This window comes from Takifugu flavidus, chromosome 12 (assembly GCF_003711565.1).
Source record: "Takifugu flavidus isolate HTHZ2018 chromosome 12, ASM371156v2, whole genome shotgun sequence".
NCBI lineage: Eukaryota > Metazoa > Chordata > Actinopteri > Tetraodontiformes > Tetraodontidae > Takifugu > Takifugu flavidus.
Window position 1 is genome coordinate 11,869,981 of NC_079531.1, and position 21,290 is coordinate 11,891,270.

Sequence of the window (21,290 nt, forward strand, 5' to 3'; positions counted from 1 at the left end):
ACGGCCTCCATCTGTGAAACAATACTCATTAAATATACAATAATGTGCATCTAAATATCGATATTCACATGTACTAATGACTATTTGTGGTAAGATACAAATACACAAAATGCCCAGTTTGATGTCGATGCTACCGTTGCAGAAATTCAATTCAATGTTATCCTATTGGATAAACTAATGTTGACTAAAGTAATTAAAATCTGGCTCCGTCTGCCCCTCTCCGCATTTCATATTTGGCTCCCCCATTTGCTTAGTTGCACTATTTCCTCTCTGCTTCATCCTTCTCTAGTAATCCAAATGAGAATAGTCTAAAGACAACGCGGCACATTGCTGTACAGCTTAAATAAGCCTAAAGTCCAATGCATTGTACAGCAGTATTTTCTTTTATCATCACTCTAATGCTATTGCTACACCAAATTCAGCATTTTTTTTCCTCATGATAGTTCATAGGGAGCTGTGACCATGGGCTGGATAAATTAGCATCTAAATGTAGTATGTTCTGGTTATTTTGCCAGAATTAGAGGTATTTGAAGTGTTGATTCTGAACCCTGGACAGACTGCTGACTGCGTAGCTGCATAGCAGTCTATTAGTAGATTGTAATTATTTGATAGCAGTATGGTGGCTACCCCCCGAAGCTGGTTCCTCTAGCTGCGTGATTCAACTTGCATTATGGCCGTTGCACTGTAATCACTAGCATGAAAACACCATGGCATTATATGACTCTGAGACCACAGTTCCATGTCCTGATTTTAGTCATCACTCAGTTTAAAAATATGCTTTTCAAATATGTTCAAGTCCAGCTGGATATCTGCAGAGCATTGCCCCACATGGAGGCTCTCAAACACATTGCTGGATATGAATCCTCAGGGATGGGCACAGCCAAGGTTCCCTGCAATGCAAACAAGCTGAGCCATGTGGGAGATAAATGGATGCCATTTGTTGAAACTAATTAATAAAGAACATGCAGATGTGCAATTGGGGAGGATTTGTTTTTAGTAGCAGCTACATGATCTCTTTGCTTAATCAAGCAGATAATGGCAAATTTATCTGAAGTAGGGAAACAGAAAAGAGAATATTGTTGATGAGAAGGCGCACAGGCAATACAATGCTCCGCTGTTAGCTTAAGTTCTGATGATTGATTCATGTAGTTGTGTATGTTTGAGCTCTGTCCACATAGCTCCCAGACTCACTGCCCTGAAGATGAATCACATGTTGCAAGCCATTCTTTGACAGCAATCCTTTCATGGGCTTGGTATCAGTTCTTTGATCTGCTGGCACAATGTTTGCGGATGGGCTGGAAGAACTCACACTGTCTACTGTGAACAGATGTGGATTCCACCGTTCACTTTCTCATTACAAGCATAACCTTAGGTCATCAGTCATTCTGTTCAGGCAGCTATACGACAGCGTTGCCATATTGTCGAGGCATCAAGATAACAAGCAGCCCACAAACATCGTCCCCGTCTTTCAGAGGCAGCTGACACTCCTGAAGCTTGAGTTTGGTCCTGTACTGGGGAACATCTGTCTCGACAATGACCCAGAGATATTGGAAAATAAGCCTTAAGAAAAAACTACGTATGCTGGCACTGCCTTAAAGAAGAGCATGGAGTGGGTAAACTGCTCCAAAAAACACCATCTGGTCTCCACTTTGAATCACGTGATCAAAAGCTTGGGTTTATCACTGCCTCCATCTTCATCCTGTTGTTTGACTCAACCAGCGACGTCTGAAGACATTTTATCTTCTCTAAAGCTTAACGCTCTCAGAAATGAACCATTTAATTTACATTATTCTATGCATCAAAGTTCAAAAGTGATTAATTTGTCTGTTGTATTTGAGGAGGCAGATGTCAAAATGTAACAGTCATTTTCCTGAAAACTTCCCTTTTTTCCTGTGATTCATTTGGAAATAAAGACTCAGAGTTTCAGGCCCCAATCATTAAGACTGTAATGACCACCTAGACTCTCATTTGGCCTGCAATGAGCTCTTTGGCTTTTTGGCAGGGCTAAGATTTGGCAAAGTGGAAATACTTTTATTCAAGAAGGTGTCTGCCTCCTTCTACCTCCACTTCAACATAAATCTTTGCCGACTACAGGTGTTAGCACAGACAGAGACTACCAAACCTGTTCTGCCCTCCCGTTCCTCCTAAATGTAATACTTATTTAGTGTTTTTACTGCCTCCGCCTTCCTCACATCTGTCATTTTGTTTCTGAGGTTAGTGATGATCACATTGTTGTTCCCATAAATAACCACCTGCAAGGTTGAGAACACTAAATGGATACTTAAGACATGCAGTGCTAGCATGGAGGACGCCAAGCTACTCTATAAACATATGCAGCAAACACAAACCCACACGTGCATGCTCTGCCTGCAGACAGTGTCTTGTGCATGGGGGGTGCTCAGTATAGGAAGCTGCTGCAGCTGTTGCTGATGGATGTAAATAGAAGTTTGAGGTGGAGCGCATGTAGTCACTCAAGGAAGAAAATATGTATATTGCCTAGGAATATGGATGTATAAGCAGGTATTACCCAGACCACCCCATCTCTGGGGTTGATGGTAGCTGAGCCAGCTATAACATCTGCACAGCTACAGGGTTAAATCTCTGTATGACCACAGACAGAACTCTGTGCTGCGTTTCTGAATGGATTTGTAGAGTAGTTTTTTAAACTTTTCTTCTGAATATCTGTCTGAATGTGGTATTTTAATTAGGTGTCATCACTGAACTTCCAAAAAGTACTATGACTTGGACTAAAAGGCTGTAGTGAAGGATATGGCAGTCCCAATGGGAGCAACATCAGCTGAGAGGAACAGGAGAAACAGGAGACCGAGGTGGTCCCTGTTGGCATCCCAGCACTCTGGGCTTTGACAACCAAGCTGGAGATCCAAGGACCAACAACTGAGACTTCAAGAGTGTAGAACAACTAAAAACTAAAATACTGCAGACCTACAAGCTCCCAGGAGATTGTGTATATATACAGTTTTTTAGTGGAATTAGTCACCAATTCTGTCACTACTTGTCATCGTCATTTGACACACACTTTAAAATATTAACTCTCAATCAGATTATTTAATTTTCCCCTCTGCACACACTGTTAAGAAAGAGCTTTACCAGTAACTTCCTGCTCTGAGTCAGGGCAGTGAAATGGTTTTTGCTTCAGAGGGAAAAGATTGATATGGAAATGAATGTATCTTCTGAGGAATCACACCTATGTTAATGAGTGCAGATTAACATGATCTAAACTGTGTGCTTGTTATTCTCAGAATTGAATTAATTGGACTGGGTTGGAGAAGATGCCGAGGACTAGTTACTGTTTTGCTGTTTATTGCTGTTTACCTAAAATAATTAGCCATTCTATTTCTTTCATTTATTAAACATGTTATAATATTGCAGTTAAATTGCATCTAGTGCATCTACACCAGTGATACAGCCGTTTGTGCTGTACTTATTCCTCATTTAAGAAAATAAGAAAACCAGAGGAAAGGAGAGGAGAGGAGAGGAGATCCTTAACTGCATCTCTGTGTTTGTTTTTTAGATCTCCCACTGGTCAATCTGTCCGTGGAGCCTCAGCCTGTTCTGGAGGGCAATCTAGTGAAATTCCATTGCTCTGCAAAGGCCAACCCTCCAGTCACACTATATAGGTAAGAGGACAACATCGGTCTGTACCTGTGTAATGTTCACTGTATTGATCATGGTAGACACCACAGTGTCATGTAGTGTTTAGCAATGGGTAAACACAAATTTACAATATAATACTAAACAAGAATGCTTCTCAAAAGTATCATCTGCAAAACCATCCCAGCAGAATTCATGGTATGTGTGTGTGGGGAAAACCGCGAGAGACGTCCCTCCTCCAGATTTACTCAACCACCTTCTATACTGTAACAAAACAACCTAACAGGTGTTGTTCTGGACTCTCTGAGTGCTTCTTAGAGAACAAACAAAGGGCCCCTGCACAGATGGGCGGTCCCTTATCTGCTAGGATTTAGTGAAGATATGGTCAGCAGTTGGGGCGACAAAGAAAACAGATTGTACCTGTCAGAACACATGTGGATGGAATAAAGAAAAAAACCTAAACAACATGAATGAGATTTAGTTATTTATTTTAAATGGTGTAAAAAGGTAAAATACTCCTCTGTGCATCTGGAGGGGGGGGGGGGGGGGGGGTGTTGCATCATCACACCCACAATGTTCTCAGCCCGGGCAAATGAAATTTTCACTCAGAGAAATACAGAAGCCCAACTGTTTTATACGCGGGTCCTGTTTGGTGGCGTGCACTCTCCTCATATCACAACAGGTCTTGATGGCAGTCGGTAGAGAAAATGATTTTGCCTGGATTTAAAACCATTTCAGATAGAAAGGTATTCACAAAGTAAAACAGCACAGTGCTCATTTTACAATAGAATCAAAATAGGAGTTTTGTTTAAATGGACACACTCTTTTTATCAACAATACACTTAAGCGTAATGTTTCAGTTGGATTCTTCTTGTATTTTTTGGTGCCATTATGAAGAAGAGATCCAAATATCTGGCGTAGTCACATAGATGTAGGAGACAGAAGTGATTCGTCAAGAGATGGTCTGCGCAGGGGAGGTTTTAAAAACCCGGCAAAATAAATGCAATGAAATCGATAGCAAAGGGAATTGGCCGACTAAGAATCTTGTAAGAGTTGGGGGAAATGAAATGGATGTATAGCACCCTCGCAGGTGGCAACACAGCGACGCGGCCTTTCTGATGGATTCTGCCCTTTTGAAAGAAAAGAGGAGGGGTGGTGAGTGATCTGGTGGAAAAACAAGGTTTGTATTTGATTGTGTGGGTTTGCAGCGTAGACAGGACACATATTGCACCTGTGAAGGGATTTCACCTCTATTGTTTTGAGACTGGATCAATGCTTGAATCAGAATGCCCCCTGGGGCAGCAAGAGCCAACACACAATAGCTGCTAAGATGACTTCTCTCCTTTTGACAAACAGAATAAAAAGAAAAGGTTTGAACTTTCTCTTTATGCTATTTGTCTTCCATTTTCGCTGCTGTCACCCAGTCCCTCAGCCATCTGAGTGCAGTGGCCACTGCGGGAGTAAATGTCCACTCCAAGGTCACATGACTTGCCAAGTATGTGCTCTCCTATTTAGATTCCTGTTCAATTCTTGCTGTCACTGAAAGACCCCTGAATTATTGAACTTTAGGACACAGCATACGATTTAGGGAGCTTCGTAATATCGGGATAAGAGACTTGAACCACCACCCCCCCACACACACACATAGAACACGCACTCACCCCCTCTCAAGAGAGCTATATTACAAACTGAGTAGGAAGCTGGTCAAGCAGTGTGGGACCATTTTTCAGTGCTAATACACTCTGTCTACCCAAGATCAGATACAGCGCAAGGACAGAGTAGTCCTCAGACAGATGGCCTCTTTTCTATCCTCAAAAGAGCCATCCATTCCCAATGTGCACTGAAGACAGGGGCAAGATAGTGCTGGCAATGTGCTTTTGCCACACTAGTTTGGTAAATCTAAATTTAATCACGAAAATGGAAACGAGATATATTTTTTTACAGCAACACAAATCATTTCCAGCACAGACACTGGACATGGGTGAAGATGAAGGCAACCGGTGAATTGGAAAGGATTGGTGTGGAGACAGGGGCTGGAAGTACAGATAAGTGATGCTGAAGTGTGAATGAAGCAAGAGTAATGGGCATGTGCTGCTGCCGCCTGCACTTGGGGAATCAACACACTCTGAGAGCAAAAAAGAGTGCATCTGAACACCTTCAATTCTCTTCTTTAGTAGGAGGGTTAAATAGAATCCTTCACAATCACGCTGCCACAGTCTGATGAGAAGAAGTGTTGTTTTTTTCAGATCCAAGCAAGAAATCACCAGAGAGAGCAAAAAGAATAACAAACCAAGCAAACATAACGGCACGGGGTGACAACAGGCTCCTCATTGGCGTTGCGCTGCAGCAATCAAACGTCCTTCGCACATTTTTAGTCTTGAGTTAGGCTGATGTTGGTGTAACAGCTGGAGACTTTGTTGCCTTTTGCTTAACAATACAAATCTGGATGTCCATTTATCCATCCAAGCATTGCCGGTTCGAGTCTGTCTAACCGCCCGAGTTGCTGCTAACAGACAAAGTCAATGTCATAGTCCACAGTTGGTCACAAAAATAATGCTGGAAGAAAAAAGAGAGAAATCCAAGAGGCCAATGACAGAATGTTTGTATGTGAGTTTCCAGTCCATTACCATCAATTCTGTAGTTTTATGCACATGTTAAACTGTCAGCATCACACCAGACTCATCTTATATTCCACTGAGAATTCAAAAGCCATCAATTACCGTAATTTCTGGACTATAGAGAGCACCTGATTATAAGCTGCATAATCTAATTTTAGAAAGAAAATCAATTTTGTACTTATACAAGCCGCACCAGATTTTAAGCTGCAGGTATCCCACGTAGTAATATGAAAAATTAGATCGAAAACATTCAGTACCGGTATGTTTTTATTACCGTAAGAGACGAGTCACTGACGAGTGACTAACAGACAGGTAAGAAACAACAGCCACTCTTTTCACTTGTATGTTTATACAGAGACTTTAAATCCAAATTTTATCACGTCAGGATTTTTTAACTTTTAGCTTAGCAACATAAACAAATATATTGTACGTGTCAATGTTTTTTTTTCTAACGGTGTCTGTAATGCAGCTACCTTGAAATATATGTTTGTATCAGCTACACACAAATTACGTTGTTTATGCTTTTTTACTCAAACAATGAACAATCTAAAAACCCCCGATGGCCCACCTCTAAAATCTTCTATTTTCATCGCGGCGGCGATTGCTTTTGCCTTCCGTCTGATTTGTACAGCGGAAAAACCACAGCCGCCTGCTCTCTGTGTGTTCACCCAGTCTTCCAGAACGTTTTCAAGCTCGGGCCACCTGCGATGTTTATGTCTAAAAGCTTTTGTTGTCTTTTTGCTTTGGATCAGTTCTTCATGCTGGCGTCTCCACCTTCTCGCCATTGATTACCGTCATGTATGCCAAGATTACGCGCGGCAGCTCGAGTTCCGTCTTCAACCGCCAGAGTAATCGCTTTTAACTTAAAAGTCGCATCATTACCTTTTCTTCTAGTGTTTTCCTTGTTGATGAGGGTTAGTAAAAATGACTGATTTACAATAGTTGTGATAGTGCGCCACGAAAAAAACCATAAATAAGCCGCACCGTAGAATAAGCCGCAGTGTTTAAAGTGTAGGAAAAAAGTAGCGGCTTATAGTCCGGAAATTACGGTAGCTGCACCGTGCCATGCATCACCAGGCGGATAAGACGCCAACTGTAGGACCTGATTTAAGATGGCCTGAATGTTGATGGCACAGATACCTGCCTGATTTAACACTATTATTGCTCTAATCACATTTTGCAATATAAAACTCTCCCCGTGTCCCTCATGTTCTGTTTCCATTACCTTTATGTTTTCAACAGTGCTGCCCTACAGACCATTCACGACACACACAGATGCTTATGCACACGCACGTGCATTACCTCATGTTGACGTGATTCACACGTTTGTCTGCATCAAAACCACGTGTATCTCAGCGGTGTGAAGTGAGTCAGGTATTGAGTAAGCTTGCATTGACCCTTATATCCTCCCAAAGGGAGTGCAGGTGTTTGTGTTACCCTGGGCCATGCTATGTTTAGACATGAGTCTTGGACAAGGCCCAGTACCCCAGCAGAGCGCCAATGCTCCCTGAGGATGACAGCATTCTGTCTGTGCTCTCTCCAATGCTCGTGAGGGCTCACAATCCTGACAGACACGTCCTCTGCTCTGGACAAGCCAGATAGCAAAACATTTGTGTTTACCTTCACCCAGCCTTTAGCACAACCAGCAGCTTTACTATCCTGGTGTTTGTGTGTATCTATCTCCCTTTTTTCTCTATACAAGTTTTGAGAAATGAACAAAACCAATTATGTTTGCAATTATCACCAACTTTTCTGCCAGGGTTATTGCGATGCCGGTCTTTGATCGCAAGCAGAGGCAAGGGGAGGGTGTGAGAGATGCACTTCTATCACCACCCATGGGTCTTGTGATTAATGTCATGCTTTCCAAAGCTGATGGTTAATGTGCTAAGGATATGAGCTTATTTTCCTAAATCAATGGATCTTTGCAGATCTAAACTGTGCACCTGTCCCAAGGCTACCACGGGAGTATTCCCTGACAAGTACAACCAAAAATGGATTAATAACGAAGAAAAGAACCGTGGCCTATTTTTTGTAATGTTTTTGGCACGACAGGTGTAGCGGAGCGCTGAGATGTGATACAAGGAAAATAAATAAATAATCAAAGAAGATATACTGCTGGAGAATAGGTTCAGAAAAAAAACCAGTCCCATGAAGCCCAATTAGAATTCTGCTTCACTTCACTTAATGATTGAATGAGGTAATCTGTTCTCATTTAAATTATAGCTTTTCAGTCAAGCATGGCACCAGTTTAGTCATGGAAAACAAATGGGTTCCCTGTCCCACAAAACTCCTCTCCATACTGCCAGGAAGTGAAATAGAGAGAGACACCGCGTCTGTTGTCTGCTGTTTATTCCCACAATGCCGCTCAGGTTCCTCCAAGAGAGCTGAACACATCCACAGATGCTTTTACCTCACTCAGCCAGTTGTGGAATTCTAAAAGTCTCACCTCACCATTCGGGGAGGGTCTGTGTGGCTGTCACCAGAGCTGCCATTTACAAACACAAACAGATGTTCTTTATGTAAACCTCTGTCAATTTATTAACTTTGGCTGTCATATGGAATACAGCGCGTGTCAGCCAACATCTTCATAGGTGGAGGAGCAACCCATTTATCATTTTTAGCTTTGTTCTTCTTAGCTGGCACTCTGTGCTTCCTCTTCTTCCTGGCATAACGAGGAACGTGCTGTCTGCGGCGAGTCACCGGGGAACCTGTCACAGCACGGAGAGCTGCCACAAAAACATGCTCAAACCAAAGCACAAAAAAGGCCCTGCATGATGATTTATTCACACAAAAGAATTCTGTTGACACAAGAACGTGTGAACTCGTTATCTTCCTCTTTAGCTTTTTCATCCCAGAACCAAATCTCTCTCTTCTCTGTATTCTTGTCACTAGGTGGGCAAAAGGGGGAAGTATAATCAAGGAGGTCTCTGGAGACACATATGAGGTCATTGTGGACCACTCATTCTTTTCGGAACCCGTCTCCTGTGAGGTCACCAACCCTCTCGGCAGTACCAATGTCAGCCGCAATGTTGACGTCTACTGTGAGTGAAGCATCAAATCTCCATGCCTTCTCAGAAATGTGACAGGTTGATCATCATGGAGAGTCAGTGATGTTTGTCTTGGACAGTTGGCCCACGCATGGCTGCCGAACCTCAGTCCCTGCAGGTGGACCTCGGGTCTGACGCTGTCTTCAACTGTGCCTGGACAGGAAATCCCTCCCTCACCATAGTGTGGATGAAGAGAGGATCTGGAGTGGTGAGAATATTGATCTGCATTACTAAGAAACGCTTCACACATTGTTGCATCACCTTTGAAATAGTTTTCTTTTTGTGACTTTGTCAAAGCAAAAAAAAATACAAAAAAGGGAAGCTCATGAATGGGAGACATGACAGTCCAACTCAGCCGCTCCTGAATTCACCTCCGTTTCAGCTTTTCTTTGTCAGTTCCAAAGGCCAAATTCAAGCACTTTCCTCTGCTTGTCCCTGAACTTAAATTGGATTTTAATAATTGAGGAGAAGTGCCCTTTAAGGTATAAAAAGGTTTATGAGCTGCTCAGCGCCGCTGGAGCGTCTTGTTGCTATCACAGGTTGGAATCGCTATCACCCCATGAAATGATCTTTGACTTTTTTACAGGTTCTGAGCAATGAGAACCTCCTGACTCTGAAGTCCGTGAGACAGGAGGACGCCGGGAAGTACGTCTGCCGTGCTGTGGTGCCACGTGTGGGAGCGGGTGAAAAGGAAGTTTCTCTCACTGTCAATGGTAAGCGGCATTTTTTACCAGATCCTTGGAGGAATTCACCCAGTTTTAAATACAAGTGGGATTTTTGCATGGACTTTTCACTCATTATCGCAAGTCAAAACAGCTGACCAGTCCTGTAGTTTTTTGTGATTTCCACACAAGATTTCAGCCCGTGCAAATGTGTATCATCTCCCTTTTACCCACTAAGCCATCTGTCAGAGAGATAGAGACAGACCCTCCTGATGTTACATGGAAGTTGAAGCACAGTCAGCACACCATCAACTTCAATAAATTGGTGCTTTCTGATGAATTGCACAAGACAAGCTGCCAGAACTTGGCATGACTTTATAAATCACTGCAGACATGTTCAGGGACTGATGCATGTCTGGAGGGGAGTTTTTGTCAAGTATGTATGTATACAAATGCAAATACAAATATTGATGTCTGGACTATAAAGCTGGCCTCATTATTCTGCCTTTTCTTTGGTTTACATAACCAACCGTCTGAAGGGCTTCCAACCATAGAGCCTACGCGCCTACGTCATTTCAACTGTGATTCTGCTGCAAATAACTTGCAAATTACCCATGAAAATGGTGATGTTGTCCTTTCTGGTGGGGTCAGCCATCTGACTGGAGAAACCATGGGTACTGGAAACTGGACTGCATGATCTGTATTTCTTGCCTGCATGGAAATTGACTGAACAGAGTTTAAACACTAGCCAGACGATGTGGTTGCTCAAGCATTGTGCTATTTGTTTTGTCTTCACAGAACATGTCAGTTAAATGATTAAGGAAAGGCAACATTTACAGTATATAGCTGTTTAACATTTTGAAGAAAAAGAACAGAAATGACTACATGTATACAGTGAGTATGCAGTTGGTGCGCTGTCAGACGCAGTGACGCTGTCACTCACAAGTCAGATTGCATGCAACAGTGCTGCTGAGCATTGTCAGTCATTCAGGTCAAAGAGAATTTCTCAAAACAAGTTGCTGCAGTGTAAAATCTACAGCCTCAGATCAGATTACATTACGTGTACTTAGAAAATTTGACTCCTAATTGCTGGCTCACTGCATTTGTGCATGTGGCCTTACAGGACGTGCTGCACATGTGTCTTCTTCCAGCAGACAGCTCTGTATCCCTCGTCGCTTCTTGCTTTCTGTTGCACGGAGATATACGGAGTCCTCCTGCTCACGTCTACGTATGAGGGGAGAAGCTCCGTGCGGAAAAATCGACGGCACGTAAAGTGGTGTCTGAAAAATATAGAATAAAAAATAAGGGATTGAGGTTTTCTTTCAGATAATGTGCAACAGTGCCTGTATGCGCGGGATGTGGCAAATGTATTCAAAATGAGAACTGGAAATGAGTAGTTTATTCAGATTCAGATTCCTTCATTTGTCCCACACGGGGGAATTTATGCAAGATAAACATGATTTCTAGATCAACTTGATTTAAGGTGCTGCATGAGGAGAAAAGAAATGTGTTGGTGCTGTGAGATCATGTCACACTGTTAAAGTCGACTAGCTAGCGTGACTTACACCGTGGCATCTTAATCGGAACCATTGTAGTCAAATACTCATATTACATAAATTGAGGGCATCTAGACGGGAACAGGACACAACAGACGATATTTAGGTTAATGAGTTGTTAATGAATTGTTGGCTACGCACATGTTTTACTTGCTTCCACGCTGGGCTCCCGATCTTTACGGCTGAGCGCAGAAATCCACCTACTTTGCTGGTCCAGATGGCCGGTGGCCAGTCCCGTTGTCCACACTGGCATCCATCAAGGCAGCAAGTTAAACATATTTACGATGGATAAAAGCAGCAATGTTCAAAACTCTGCATAGCCTCTGAAGCAGATTTTAGAGGCGTTTTACCAAGCAGCTACAGAACACATCACAAAAATGAGGTGCTTTCTTTTTTTTTTTTTTTATATAAACAGGTGAAATGTACTTCACTGATAATTATATTCCATGTGAGTCAAGCAGAAGCTTCCTTTTGCTACCACTGACTGACTAATGAATACCAGCCTTGCTGGGAGACCTGGCAACTCTCAAACAAATGACTTCATTATCAGTACTTGATATTCAGGGAGCATGCTTTACTGTGGCGGAGATGTCGAACTGGCAAGTTATTTACCCCAGTTCCATCTGAACCATAGCTACCACTATAACAGAAAGTTTAAGGGGGGTAAAAAGGGGGGGGTGGGGGGGTGGATGTGGGGGGGTTAAGAAGACGGAGACACAATGTTAAGTTAATTCTGGCTATGTATTGCTGCTAATTCCTACAACTACAGGAGAGTTTGGTGATTTGGGGATGAAGCGATATCAAGTCGAGAACAATGTTTGTAAAGATTTCCTTTTCAAGGGCTGATATTGTAGCTTTGCATATCAGAGAGGGTGGGATTCCAGTATTCCCTCCAGCACAAGATCGGAACCTCATTGCTCACTGCGAGGCACATCCCGTCTCCCCCAGCCAGGAACTCAGATGGAATCAAAGCCTGTGTGAAGAAAAGGGGTGGGAGCAGTTCTTTTGTTTCTCATTCTGTTGGTTGCCGTTCAAGCTGGCATCTTTTCCACATTCCTAACATCTTAAACAGAATCCATAACAGCCATTGTACCACCATCGTACCGCGACTGCCTTATTGCAGACGATACTGCTCTATGACAAAGAGAAGATGGATTGATTTAATAAAGATTAGAATGCAAAAGCAACTCCAACAGAGCCGGAATGGCATGTTTATTTAGGCTCCACAGCATTCCTTCATGCGAGGTTAGGCTGCCTTATTTCAACTTTTATATTCGCTTTCCATCCTTTTTGCATCCTCCCGCATGGGCTGATATTTGACATTCAAAGGCTATTTTACTTTTTGTTCTTCTGAATAATTGAAATTCATCTTTTTTTTCTCTCTCTCTCAAACCACACGAGAAGTCCTTTTTCATCCAGATCCTCGAGGCAAATCTGATTGTCAAAGTTGTGAAAGTGCCAACACTGTGGTTTAAGTGTATGTACGCCTGGAGGAAGGAGGGGGCTCTTGGTTCATGCACGGTCCTATATCATCCTCTCTAACTTATCTATGCAACCCTACCATCGTGGCACGAGTTGCGTGGCGTTGACACTGAATAAGCAAAATGACGGATGAGCGAACCTTCATTGGGACGCGGACAATTGGAGGAATGGGAGACGGCGCTGTGCATATTTAGATATGGTAGCGTCTGCCGCACATCGAATGCTTCTTTGCTGTTTGTTTTCCCTGCAGTTCAGCCCCCTTCCCCACCCCTTCCCTTCCCCTTGAGCCATCATTTAAATTACATGTGTTTAGCGTTTGTCATTCCCTGTGTCTGTCTCTCCCCACTACGGTGTCACTGGCTCCCACTGCGTTGTACTACATCGACATGAGGATTCCTGCCCTCCCCAGGGAAAAATGTAATTTGATTATAATCAAACAGCTAGCAGGGGATGCAGTTTGTGATTTAATGGTTAATGAATGCATGGTTTTTAGTTAAAACATCTTGAGAGTGGAGGAAAGCTCTGCAGGATTTCATGCGTGACCAAAAAATTGTCCACATGGATAAAAACGCGTCCTGTTTAGGATTATTTGTCGATCCTGAAATATTTATTCATAGCTGTTCTCAGACTCATTCTGATTTTGGAATTTAGAGAACTTCTCTGATGTGCGTGGAGGGATTTAGCTTGTGTACTTAAGGACCATATATTTGTGAAATACATATTAATTAATGCAGCTGCAACTATGTGTTAGCGCATGTGTGTGGGCAACGCGATATGCATAATGACACATGCACACGGCGCGGGCAACCTAGTGAGAGAAAGCCCATTACCACAGGAAGGGAGAGGGAGGCCAACAGATCGCACAATATCCCACAGAGCTCTGGTTTATAGAGCTTTCTTTTTTCTCGTTTTGTGCCATTTCTCTAGCTGAGACTGTCTTTATGCGCCCAGGTAATTAGCATTGCAGCCTGCTTTAAGAAAGGAAGGCGCAAATTAATGAAGCTGAAAACTACATTTCACATGCAGCCCTTTACCATCTGAACAGAGAATTTCAAGTATGTTGAGATAAGCTCAGCTGGACTTTCCGCAAAGCTTTGACCTGACGTCTTCACATGAGCTGTCTCAACATCCTAAAAGACTCTAATTGCTGTTTTTTGATACTTTTCAATTAAAAGTCAGCTAAGAGAAAGGTTTTCCAAGCAGATGGTCATCAACACTAAAGTGAGCAAAGGCAGGGTTTCAATGTCTCTGAACTACGTCTCTGAACCTTTTTAATGACTAAAAGTCAGGAGTAACTTTTGGATCGTAGTTACAGTTGATACATTTTCCTGCGATTGAATATATAAATTCAAATGTTCACATTGCAATAGTGAAAGCTTGGCTTGTTGTCAGATGATTGGGTGGCTTCAGCAGCAGCTTTCATTGTACAGAATCAAGGTGAGAAATCCTCTCAGCTTTATCCAGTGAGGTTTGGAGGCAGTCCCACGTGTTGTAGAATTGGATTTTGACTCTTTATCAGATATTCAAAAACCATATCATCAGTCTTGTATGGCGGTATTTTAAAATCGCATAACTTACTGATATTGGTTTTTGTTCATTTGCTCATATTTGTTTTAGCACCAAGAATGAGCCCCTGATTTATTTCTTTGCTTACGCTTTCATCGGTTCTCTTCAGGGACAGTGGGTGACAAAATTGCAGCTAACAATGATCATCACTCTATTTAAAGCTAAATACATTTGAAAAATGGTTTAAAATCTTGGATTTGGCCCTTTTAATACCACTGCCTGATTGAATAAAGAGCCACTCTCAAGAAGAACAAAATGTGCAGGGTCTCCTCTGGGCTTTCTCAGGAATTCAGAAGTTCAGTAGCCCATCGGCTGAGATTCTCAGGTTGGGAATAGAACTAAGTAGCTGTCTGCTCTCAGTTGCATTTTCAAGAAGCTATAACTGTGTTATTTTGGATCAGTTGTCTTAAAGAAGAGTGAATTGCATCAAAGGTGTGAGAAAACATGGTGATTGATTGATACAAATTGGATTGGCACTGTTGACATGCTGTTCCAGTTTAGGGGCCAATAAAGATGATCTCAGTGATCAGAATTGGGCTTTTATTGTCATCGACAATAGTTCCGCGGTACTTCATGTGTTATGCATATTTTTAAAAAAACTGTTTTTGCTTATTTGTTGTTTAACAACACTGGGAAAAAAGGGGGCTCTTTCGGGATAAACACAGCAATTTTCTGTAATTTGGAAGTTGCGTTAAGCAAAAATGTGAATATTTGCAGCTTTTATTATCTGGCTCTGAGCTATCTGGAACGGTAGGAAACATCCAGGTGTCATCTGTAAAGATGTGTTGAGCTGTGGAGGATTCTTTTGTTAGCACACTCAGGACAATCGAACATGATACCAGCCTCAGCTGGCCAATTATGCCAGTGATGACAGTGAATTATTGTGCTTTCCTGCCTTTCTGCTTGCTTCTATTTCTCTAAAATATTCCAGCTGAAATGGCACTAAGAGAATTACACACACACAGATTGTTGAATGTTGTAATATGTCGACATCCTGCTCAATCTACTTTTATTATGTTGAGTCAAATGAAAGCCTGACAAGGTTTTCTTCATGTTGCCTTCATGGACCTGCTCTCCAATGACCAAGTTTATGTTTTATTGCCAGCTGTGTTGTGGCTGAATTGTGCACAGGTTTATTATTATTAAAAAAAAGGTCAAAGAAATCAAAGGAAGGTTTTGGCAAGAGCAGACCCCAGATCAAGACTGGTAATGCAAAATCACCCTTGCCTGAATGAATGAAATGTTCCACCCAACATGATGAATGCCCCCCTGCTGTTGATGCTGCTACCAACCCCTCACCAGCCTAAGATCACAAGTTCTGATCTGAGTAGCAAGTACATAGACCCTGCCTGTGCCAGTGAGATAAACGTATCTAATTATAATCCTCATTTGCAGCGCTAATCCATAGAATAGATCTTTCCCAGTCATTATTCCTGCCCTTTTGCAGTATGTAATTGATCTCCTTTTGACAGTTGTAGCTGTACAACCCACTTACAGCTGCTAACATTTATAGAGGCATGTCCTTGCACAAGCTATCCCACACACGGCTCGTGCAGCCGCTCTGTGTTGGCAAGAGAGAAGAAAAAATGGGTGAGATCATAAACCCCTTTTTAATTCCTCTATTTGCTGCTGCATTTGTTTTGGAGCAGTAGCGTTATTTCAGCATTTTCCTACCAAGACACCATCTGGCAAAGCCTCATTAAAATGCTAATTCATTTTAATAAGAGACAGGTAATAAAGCGCAATTATGTATCATCAGAGAGATGGCAGAGAGCTCAGGTCTGAGGGAAGTTTGTGGAGAATAAATAGTCTCACGTGGAGCTTCACTTGCCACAGCCTGAAAAACTGTACAGAGAAGTGCTAAATGTTGGGCTTTTCAAGCTGCTTGTGACAATGGAAGCACATTTCCAGGGCTGTAACTGTATCTCTCTTCTCCAAATTTCACGAACCTTTCCTACTATGATGCTGCTGAAAGTGGGTCTGAAAAGGGACAGCAGGCTTCACAATGGGGCTATATGCAGTAATGAATATTGCTTGATCACATATCTCCAAGTCCTGCCAACCTACTACTTCTTTTTAACATTTATTGAATTACCGCTTCTTGTTTTTCCCATTATTTGTTGTCACAATGATGAATTTTCAGGTGACTTGTCACATTGAAACTCTGTAACTTCCACCACGCCACAGCCTACAGCAGATGCGTCTTTGTTTTTTATAATGGATTAAATCAGATTATCAGTGAAAATTTAGGATTTTCACTATCTTCAAATGATCTGTGCGTTGGTAGCTGTTGATTTTACAGCTGAACGCTATTCAGTTGGCCGTTGTTCGCCTTTGTGCTTCCTAGAAAACGTCTGAGGACGAAGGAGGAAGCACATGACAGAAAGATTTGGGTCACATGTGACATCTTCACATTAGTGCTGTCACCTGGTGTGAAGAGCCTCCAGAACAGGCTGATGGCCGACCGGTCACATAGGCTAGGTTGCCGTTATCAGACACGTTTAACAGGACAGGCCGTCAGAAAGGCTCCAGCTTCACCCAGCTCGTGTAGGGAGCACCTTTCCACTGGGCTTTACCAGATGAGGACCCTTCCTGGTGGGGTGTCTCTACAGAAAGTAGTACCGCTCCACAACCCCGCAGACAAAATGTGTGATTGGGAAAATGTCACTTGTGGGAGGGTTTTGCCACCCTGATGTCTCGCACCAGTGATCTCACCTCACATTTGATTAGCTCTCACATCCTCCAGCTTTATCACATTTATGATCCCACCCTTTTTTTTATTGATGAACAATTTAGAGAGATATTTAACCAGTATGGTGGTGCAGCATTTAGCACAGTCACTTCACAGCTAAGGTTCTGGGTAAAAATCACAGGGGTGGGGGTGGGGGGGCAGAAGCTTTTCTCTTTGGAGTTCTCCCTGTGGTAATGTGGGTTCTCTCTGGGCACCCTCAGCCCAAATCAATGCATTTGGAGGGAAAGGTGAATTAGCTCCTCTAAACAGACCTAAGGTGTGAGTGATTGTCTTTTATAGAGGAAATTAGCCCTGCGACCGTTTGCCTTTCACCTAGAGGCAGCTGGGATGGGCTCCATGGATGGATGGTAAATGTAAGTGTGAATCTGTGTGAAAGATTATCAAATATTAGTAATTATTATGATCTCATTATCATTCAACCAGTCAACATTTCTATTTTTAGCTTTGACAGGCTAATGGAAAGGTTTATAATGTTTTTGGTCTGATTCTTCTGATCTGCTCTCCTGTTGTGTGTGAAACCTGCTGAATGACTACACAATAAAGCAACAGTTATGTTTATTTTCCCCTGTTTATTTCTTTCATTGGATCCCCATTATCTGTTACTTCTGCAACAACTACTCTTCCTGGGGTCCATATTACAAACATTCATATAAATCCAATCTACAACATTTACATAAATAGATACATGCATACAATTTCATCACTAATTTTCCTGCCAACAATCACATTTCCAACATTTTACCAACTACATTAAAATATAAGAATTTCAATAACAAAATCAGCAGACATGTCACATATTCTTCAGGCCTTTACAAAGAAAAACCTTTTTAGTTATTCTTTAAAACTCTCTTGACTTCTCTCTTGGATTATAATGTATGACAATTTAGTCCACTCAGAAATAGCTGTAAACAATACCATTTTTTTTCATGGCATTAGTTCTTGGTCTAGGAATCATAACTTGGTCCCTCTTCACCTGTCTTGTTTCATGATCTTGTCTGCTTTGGGGAAATGTATTCTTGAGTGAAGGCAAGCCGGTTGTTTTGAAACACATACCGGTATATTCCTGAATAAAGTTAGAAGACTTCGTCTTAATCTGTCTTCCACTACTGTAGCACTCCACACAACCTGCGCGCTTCATCAATATTTATCTCTGGGGAAGGAATTAAGCCAGCCATAACTCAACACTTCCAGGAAGAGTCCTGGGGCTTTATTTATGGCCTTCTGTCGTGCATATGTGATGATTGTGTTGAGAGATGCTCAGTCTCCAACAAGAGTCCCCAATTACCCAATACAGGTGTTCCTGCTTGAGACCAGAGAGCAATTAGTTTAAAATTTACTTGCAAATGTCGGCTAAATGTCACATGAAATTTAGTAAATAACTCAAATTATTCATTTTTCCTTTCAGGGCCACCCACTATCTCCAGTACACAGACGCAGCAAGCTTTACATGGAGAAAAAGGCCAAATCAAGTGTTTCATACGAAGTACGCCTCCTCCAGACCGCATCGTAAGTACACATGAGCTATTTAGTCACGGCTGAAGGTTGAAAATGTCCTCACAGCCAAGACAAGATGGATCTGTGTCAGTCACACATGCCACAGAACTTTGTCAGCACAAATTTACAGAGAGGAAGAAGACAGAGCACAAACACAGACATCATCTGCTAATGTTGCGTTTCCACATTAGTAACAGCCTGTCTGAACTGCAGTGCAGTGTAAGCACACTGTAAGTACATACACACATACACAGACGCACTCAAGTGTCCACTTGATGTGCAATTTATGCCCACTAAGCAAACCCCAAGAGATTCTGTTCTATCATTTACAGAAAGCATTTTAAATAATCTGAGGAGAACATACAGGTACAGGTCCGTAATAGACAAATACGGAAAGGATTTCCCTAGCAGCACAATTGCCGATTAAACATTCCAATTAAACATTCACCTCATCATGAAGATAAATATTCCTACAACAGTAACATTTTCTAAATTAGCAGGGTTGATTTTCTCATCAAAGCCTGATTTGGACACCCAGCATCTCATCTAAAGCTCACTCTTGTTGCGTCGCACCATCAGGATTAATAGAGCGTCAGATTTCTGTCAGAGCTCCTGTCTGTGTATAAATGTGAATGTGTGTGAGTGGTTGCACATATACAAGATTATGTGTGTTTAATTACATACTTTATTTATCAGCTTGTTGTTTATGTCATATTCTTTTTACAGTAATTATATTAATTCCCAGCATTAAACAGCAGCACAATTGCTATCACAATCATACAGAAGGGGTGTTTGTGGTGAACATTTATCCTTTATTAGTATTGGGTTTTTGTCACGCTGCATTCTCGTCACTTCCTGCATGGAACTGATAAATGGGAAACATCTGTGCTGTTGAGACAACGTCCTTCATTCTCAAACCTTAAGCTTTGCACAAAAGATTTCAACATTAAAACTGCTTCCTTATATTTAGTCTGCATCCTAGAACTTAATTAATTGCAGGGGAAACTTTTTAAAGCCACTTCAGCGAGGCAAAATGTGCCTGTAAGTCACTGACTGACACATTCAGTTTCTACCAATTTGCCTCTGTCTTCCTGACACATGAACTGTGGTTTTATTCGATGCTCAACAATAGAAAATTTCAATAAAATGTACACAAGGAAGGTAAAACAAGTCCGCCATATGATACCTCGAACAAAGCAGCCGCTATGAAAGGCTTTAAGATTGGCAAGGAATGCCATAAATAAACCTTGCAAAAGCGAGTCGATTATTTTCCCCCGTTTTTGCGCCGCATCCCTACAAATGCCACCATCACATCATTCCATCATGCTTTCATTAACATCCTGACATGTTTTCATCCTGGCTCCTGGCAGTCCTGTTAATGACTTTTTGTCCAGGCGCTACTTTTCCTGCTCCTCTGCTTGAAAAGGCTGCCGCTGCCCCACCACCACAGACACGTGTGGATGGATGGATAGATTAATAGAAAGATTAATGAAAACATGTATTCTCATTGATAGCTCCTTACACTGCCTGTTCAGGCCTATTTAAGATCCTTTCACTTGCTATAAATGCACCCAAACACATCCTATTCTTATCTTTCCACGTACCCTCAACAAAATAAACAAAAAAAAAAAAAATCAGAATAAATACATAACGCTTTTTTGGTCAATTATGACCTGTCCCTTCTTTTCACAAGGGAACACTGCTGGTCGGGGTCAGAAACAGCCTTTTCTGAAACGTTTGCCTTTCCTCAGGCTTGGTCATGGAAGGAGACGGTGCTGGAGTCAGGAACATCTGGCCGTTACACCGTGGAGACCGTGACCACCGAGGAAGGAGTCATCTCCACCCTGACCATGAGCAACATTGTCCCAGCTGACTTCCAAACCATTTACAACTGCACGGCGTGGAACAGCTTTGGCTCTGACACAGAGATCATTCGCCTTAAGGAACAAGGTGGGAGCCAAGGTTCGACAAGTTCACCTTCCTCTTCTCTGGTGTGGCAGTGAACGTGAGAGAGCAAAAACATTCACGTCCTCTTTAAAATGGCCTTTTTCTGCCTTTCACCACTGCTGCCCATTTATAACAGGATGATTAATGTTCAGCAGCATAATTGTGATAATAACAGCGATACGTTAATGAAATTTTGTTTTGTAGGTTAGAGCAGCCCCCTGGTACGTTGAACTAATGACCCTTAGACTGTAGCCTGAATATAAAATACCAAGTACCTGCTTTCTTGATCTTGTGATACTGACACTTAATCCATTCTCTAATTCTTTTGCTGCAAACACACATACTTGTTATCTTCTGACCTTTCCCTCTCTACCATTTGTGATTACTGTTTTCCCACTAATCGCAAATGAAAATTATAAACTGCTCATGTAAAAATGACTTTGATGAGAGAAGACATTAAATGGGTTTTAATGGATGGGGGGGGGGAGCGCTTGCATTTGCTCAAAAGCCAGAAGGTCATCAATGTGGGCGGCTAACAAGGATTATTAAAGTTT

The 21,290-nt window shown here is 42.0% G+C and overlaps 1 protein-coding gene and 1 long non-coding RNA gene across 17 annotated transcripts in view; one reads left to right on the forward strand and one right to left on the reverse strand.

Annotated features, from left to right (window-relative positions):
• Positions 1–21,290, forward strand: part of kirrel3b (kirre like nephrin family adhesion molecule 3b) — a 119,580-nt gene that overhangs the window by 89,946 nt on the left and 8,344 nt on the right. For 9 of the 16 annotated variants that reach the window (XM_057049607.1, XM_057049600.1, XM_057049603.1 and 6 more), the window contains exons 7-12: positions 3,533–3,638; positions 9,123–9,271; positions 9,358–9,485; positions 9,864–9,990; positions 18,701–18,801; positions 20,541–20,751. In XM_057049607.1, the coding sequence (XP_056905587.1) occupies positions 3,533–3,638; positions 9,123–9,271; positions 9,358–9,485; positions 9,864–9,990; positions 18,701–18,801; positions 20,541–20,751 (822 nt within the window). The remainder of the gene's footprint in view (positions 1–3,532; positions 3,639–9,122; positions 9,272–9,357; positions 9,486–9,863; positions 9,991–18,700; positions 18,802–20,540; positions 20,752–21,290) is intronic. The other 7 variants (XM_057049604.1, XM_057049594.1, XM_057049605.1 and 4 more) reach the window with 1 other exon arrangement.
• LOC130534925 (uncharacterized) lies at positions 10,300–11,970 on the reverse strand. Its single transcript, XR_008952999.1, has 2 exons — positions 11,637–11,970; positions 10,300–11,219 (listed from the first exon to the last, which is right to left on the reverse strand). It is a non-coding gene; the product is annotated as an uncharacterized LOC130534925 (long non-coding RNA).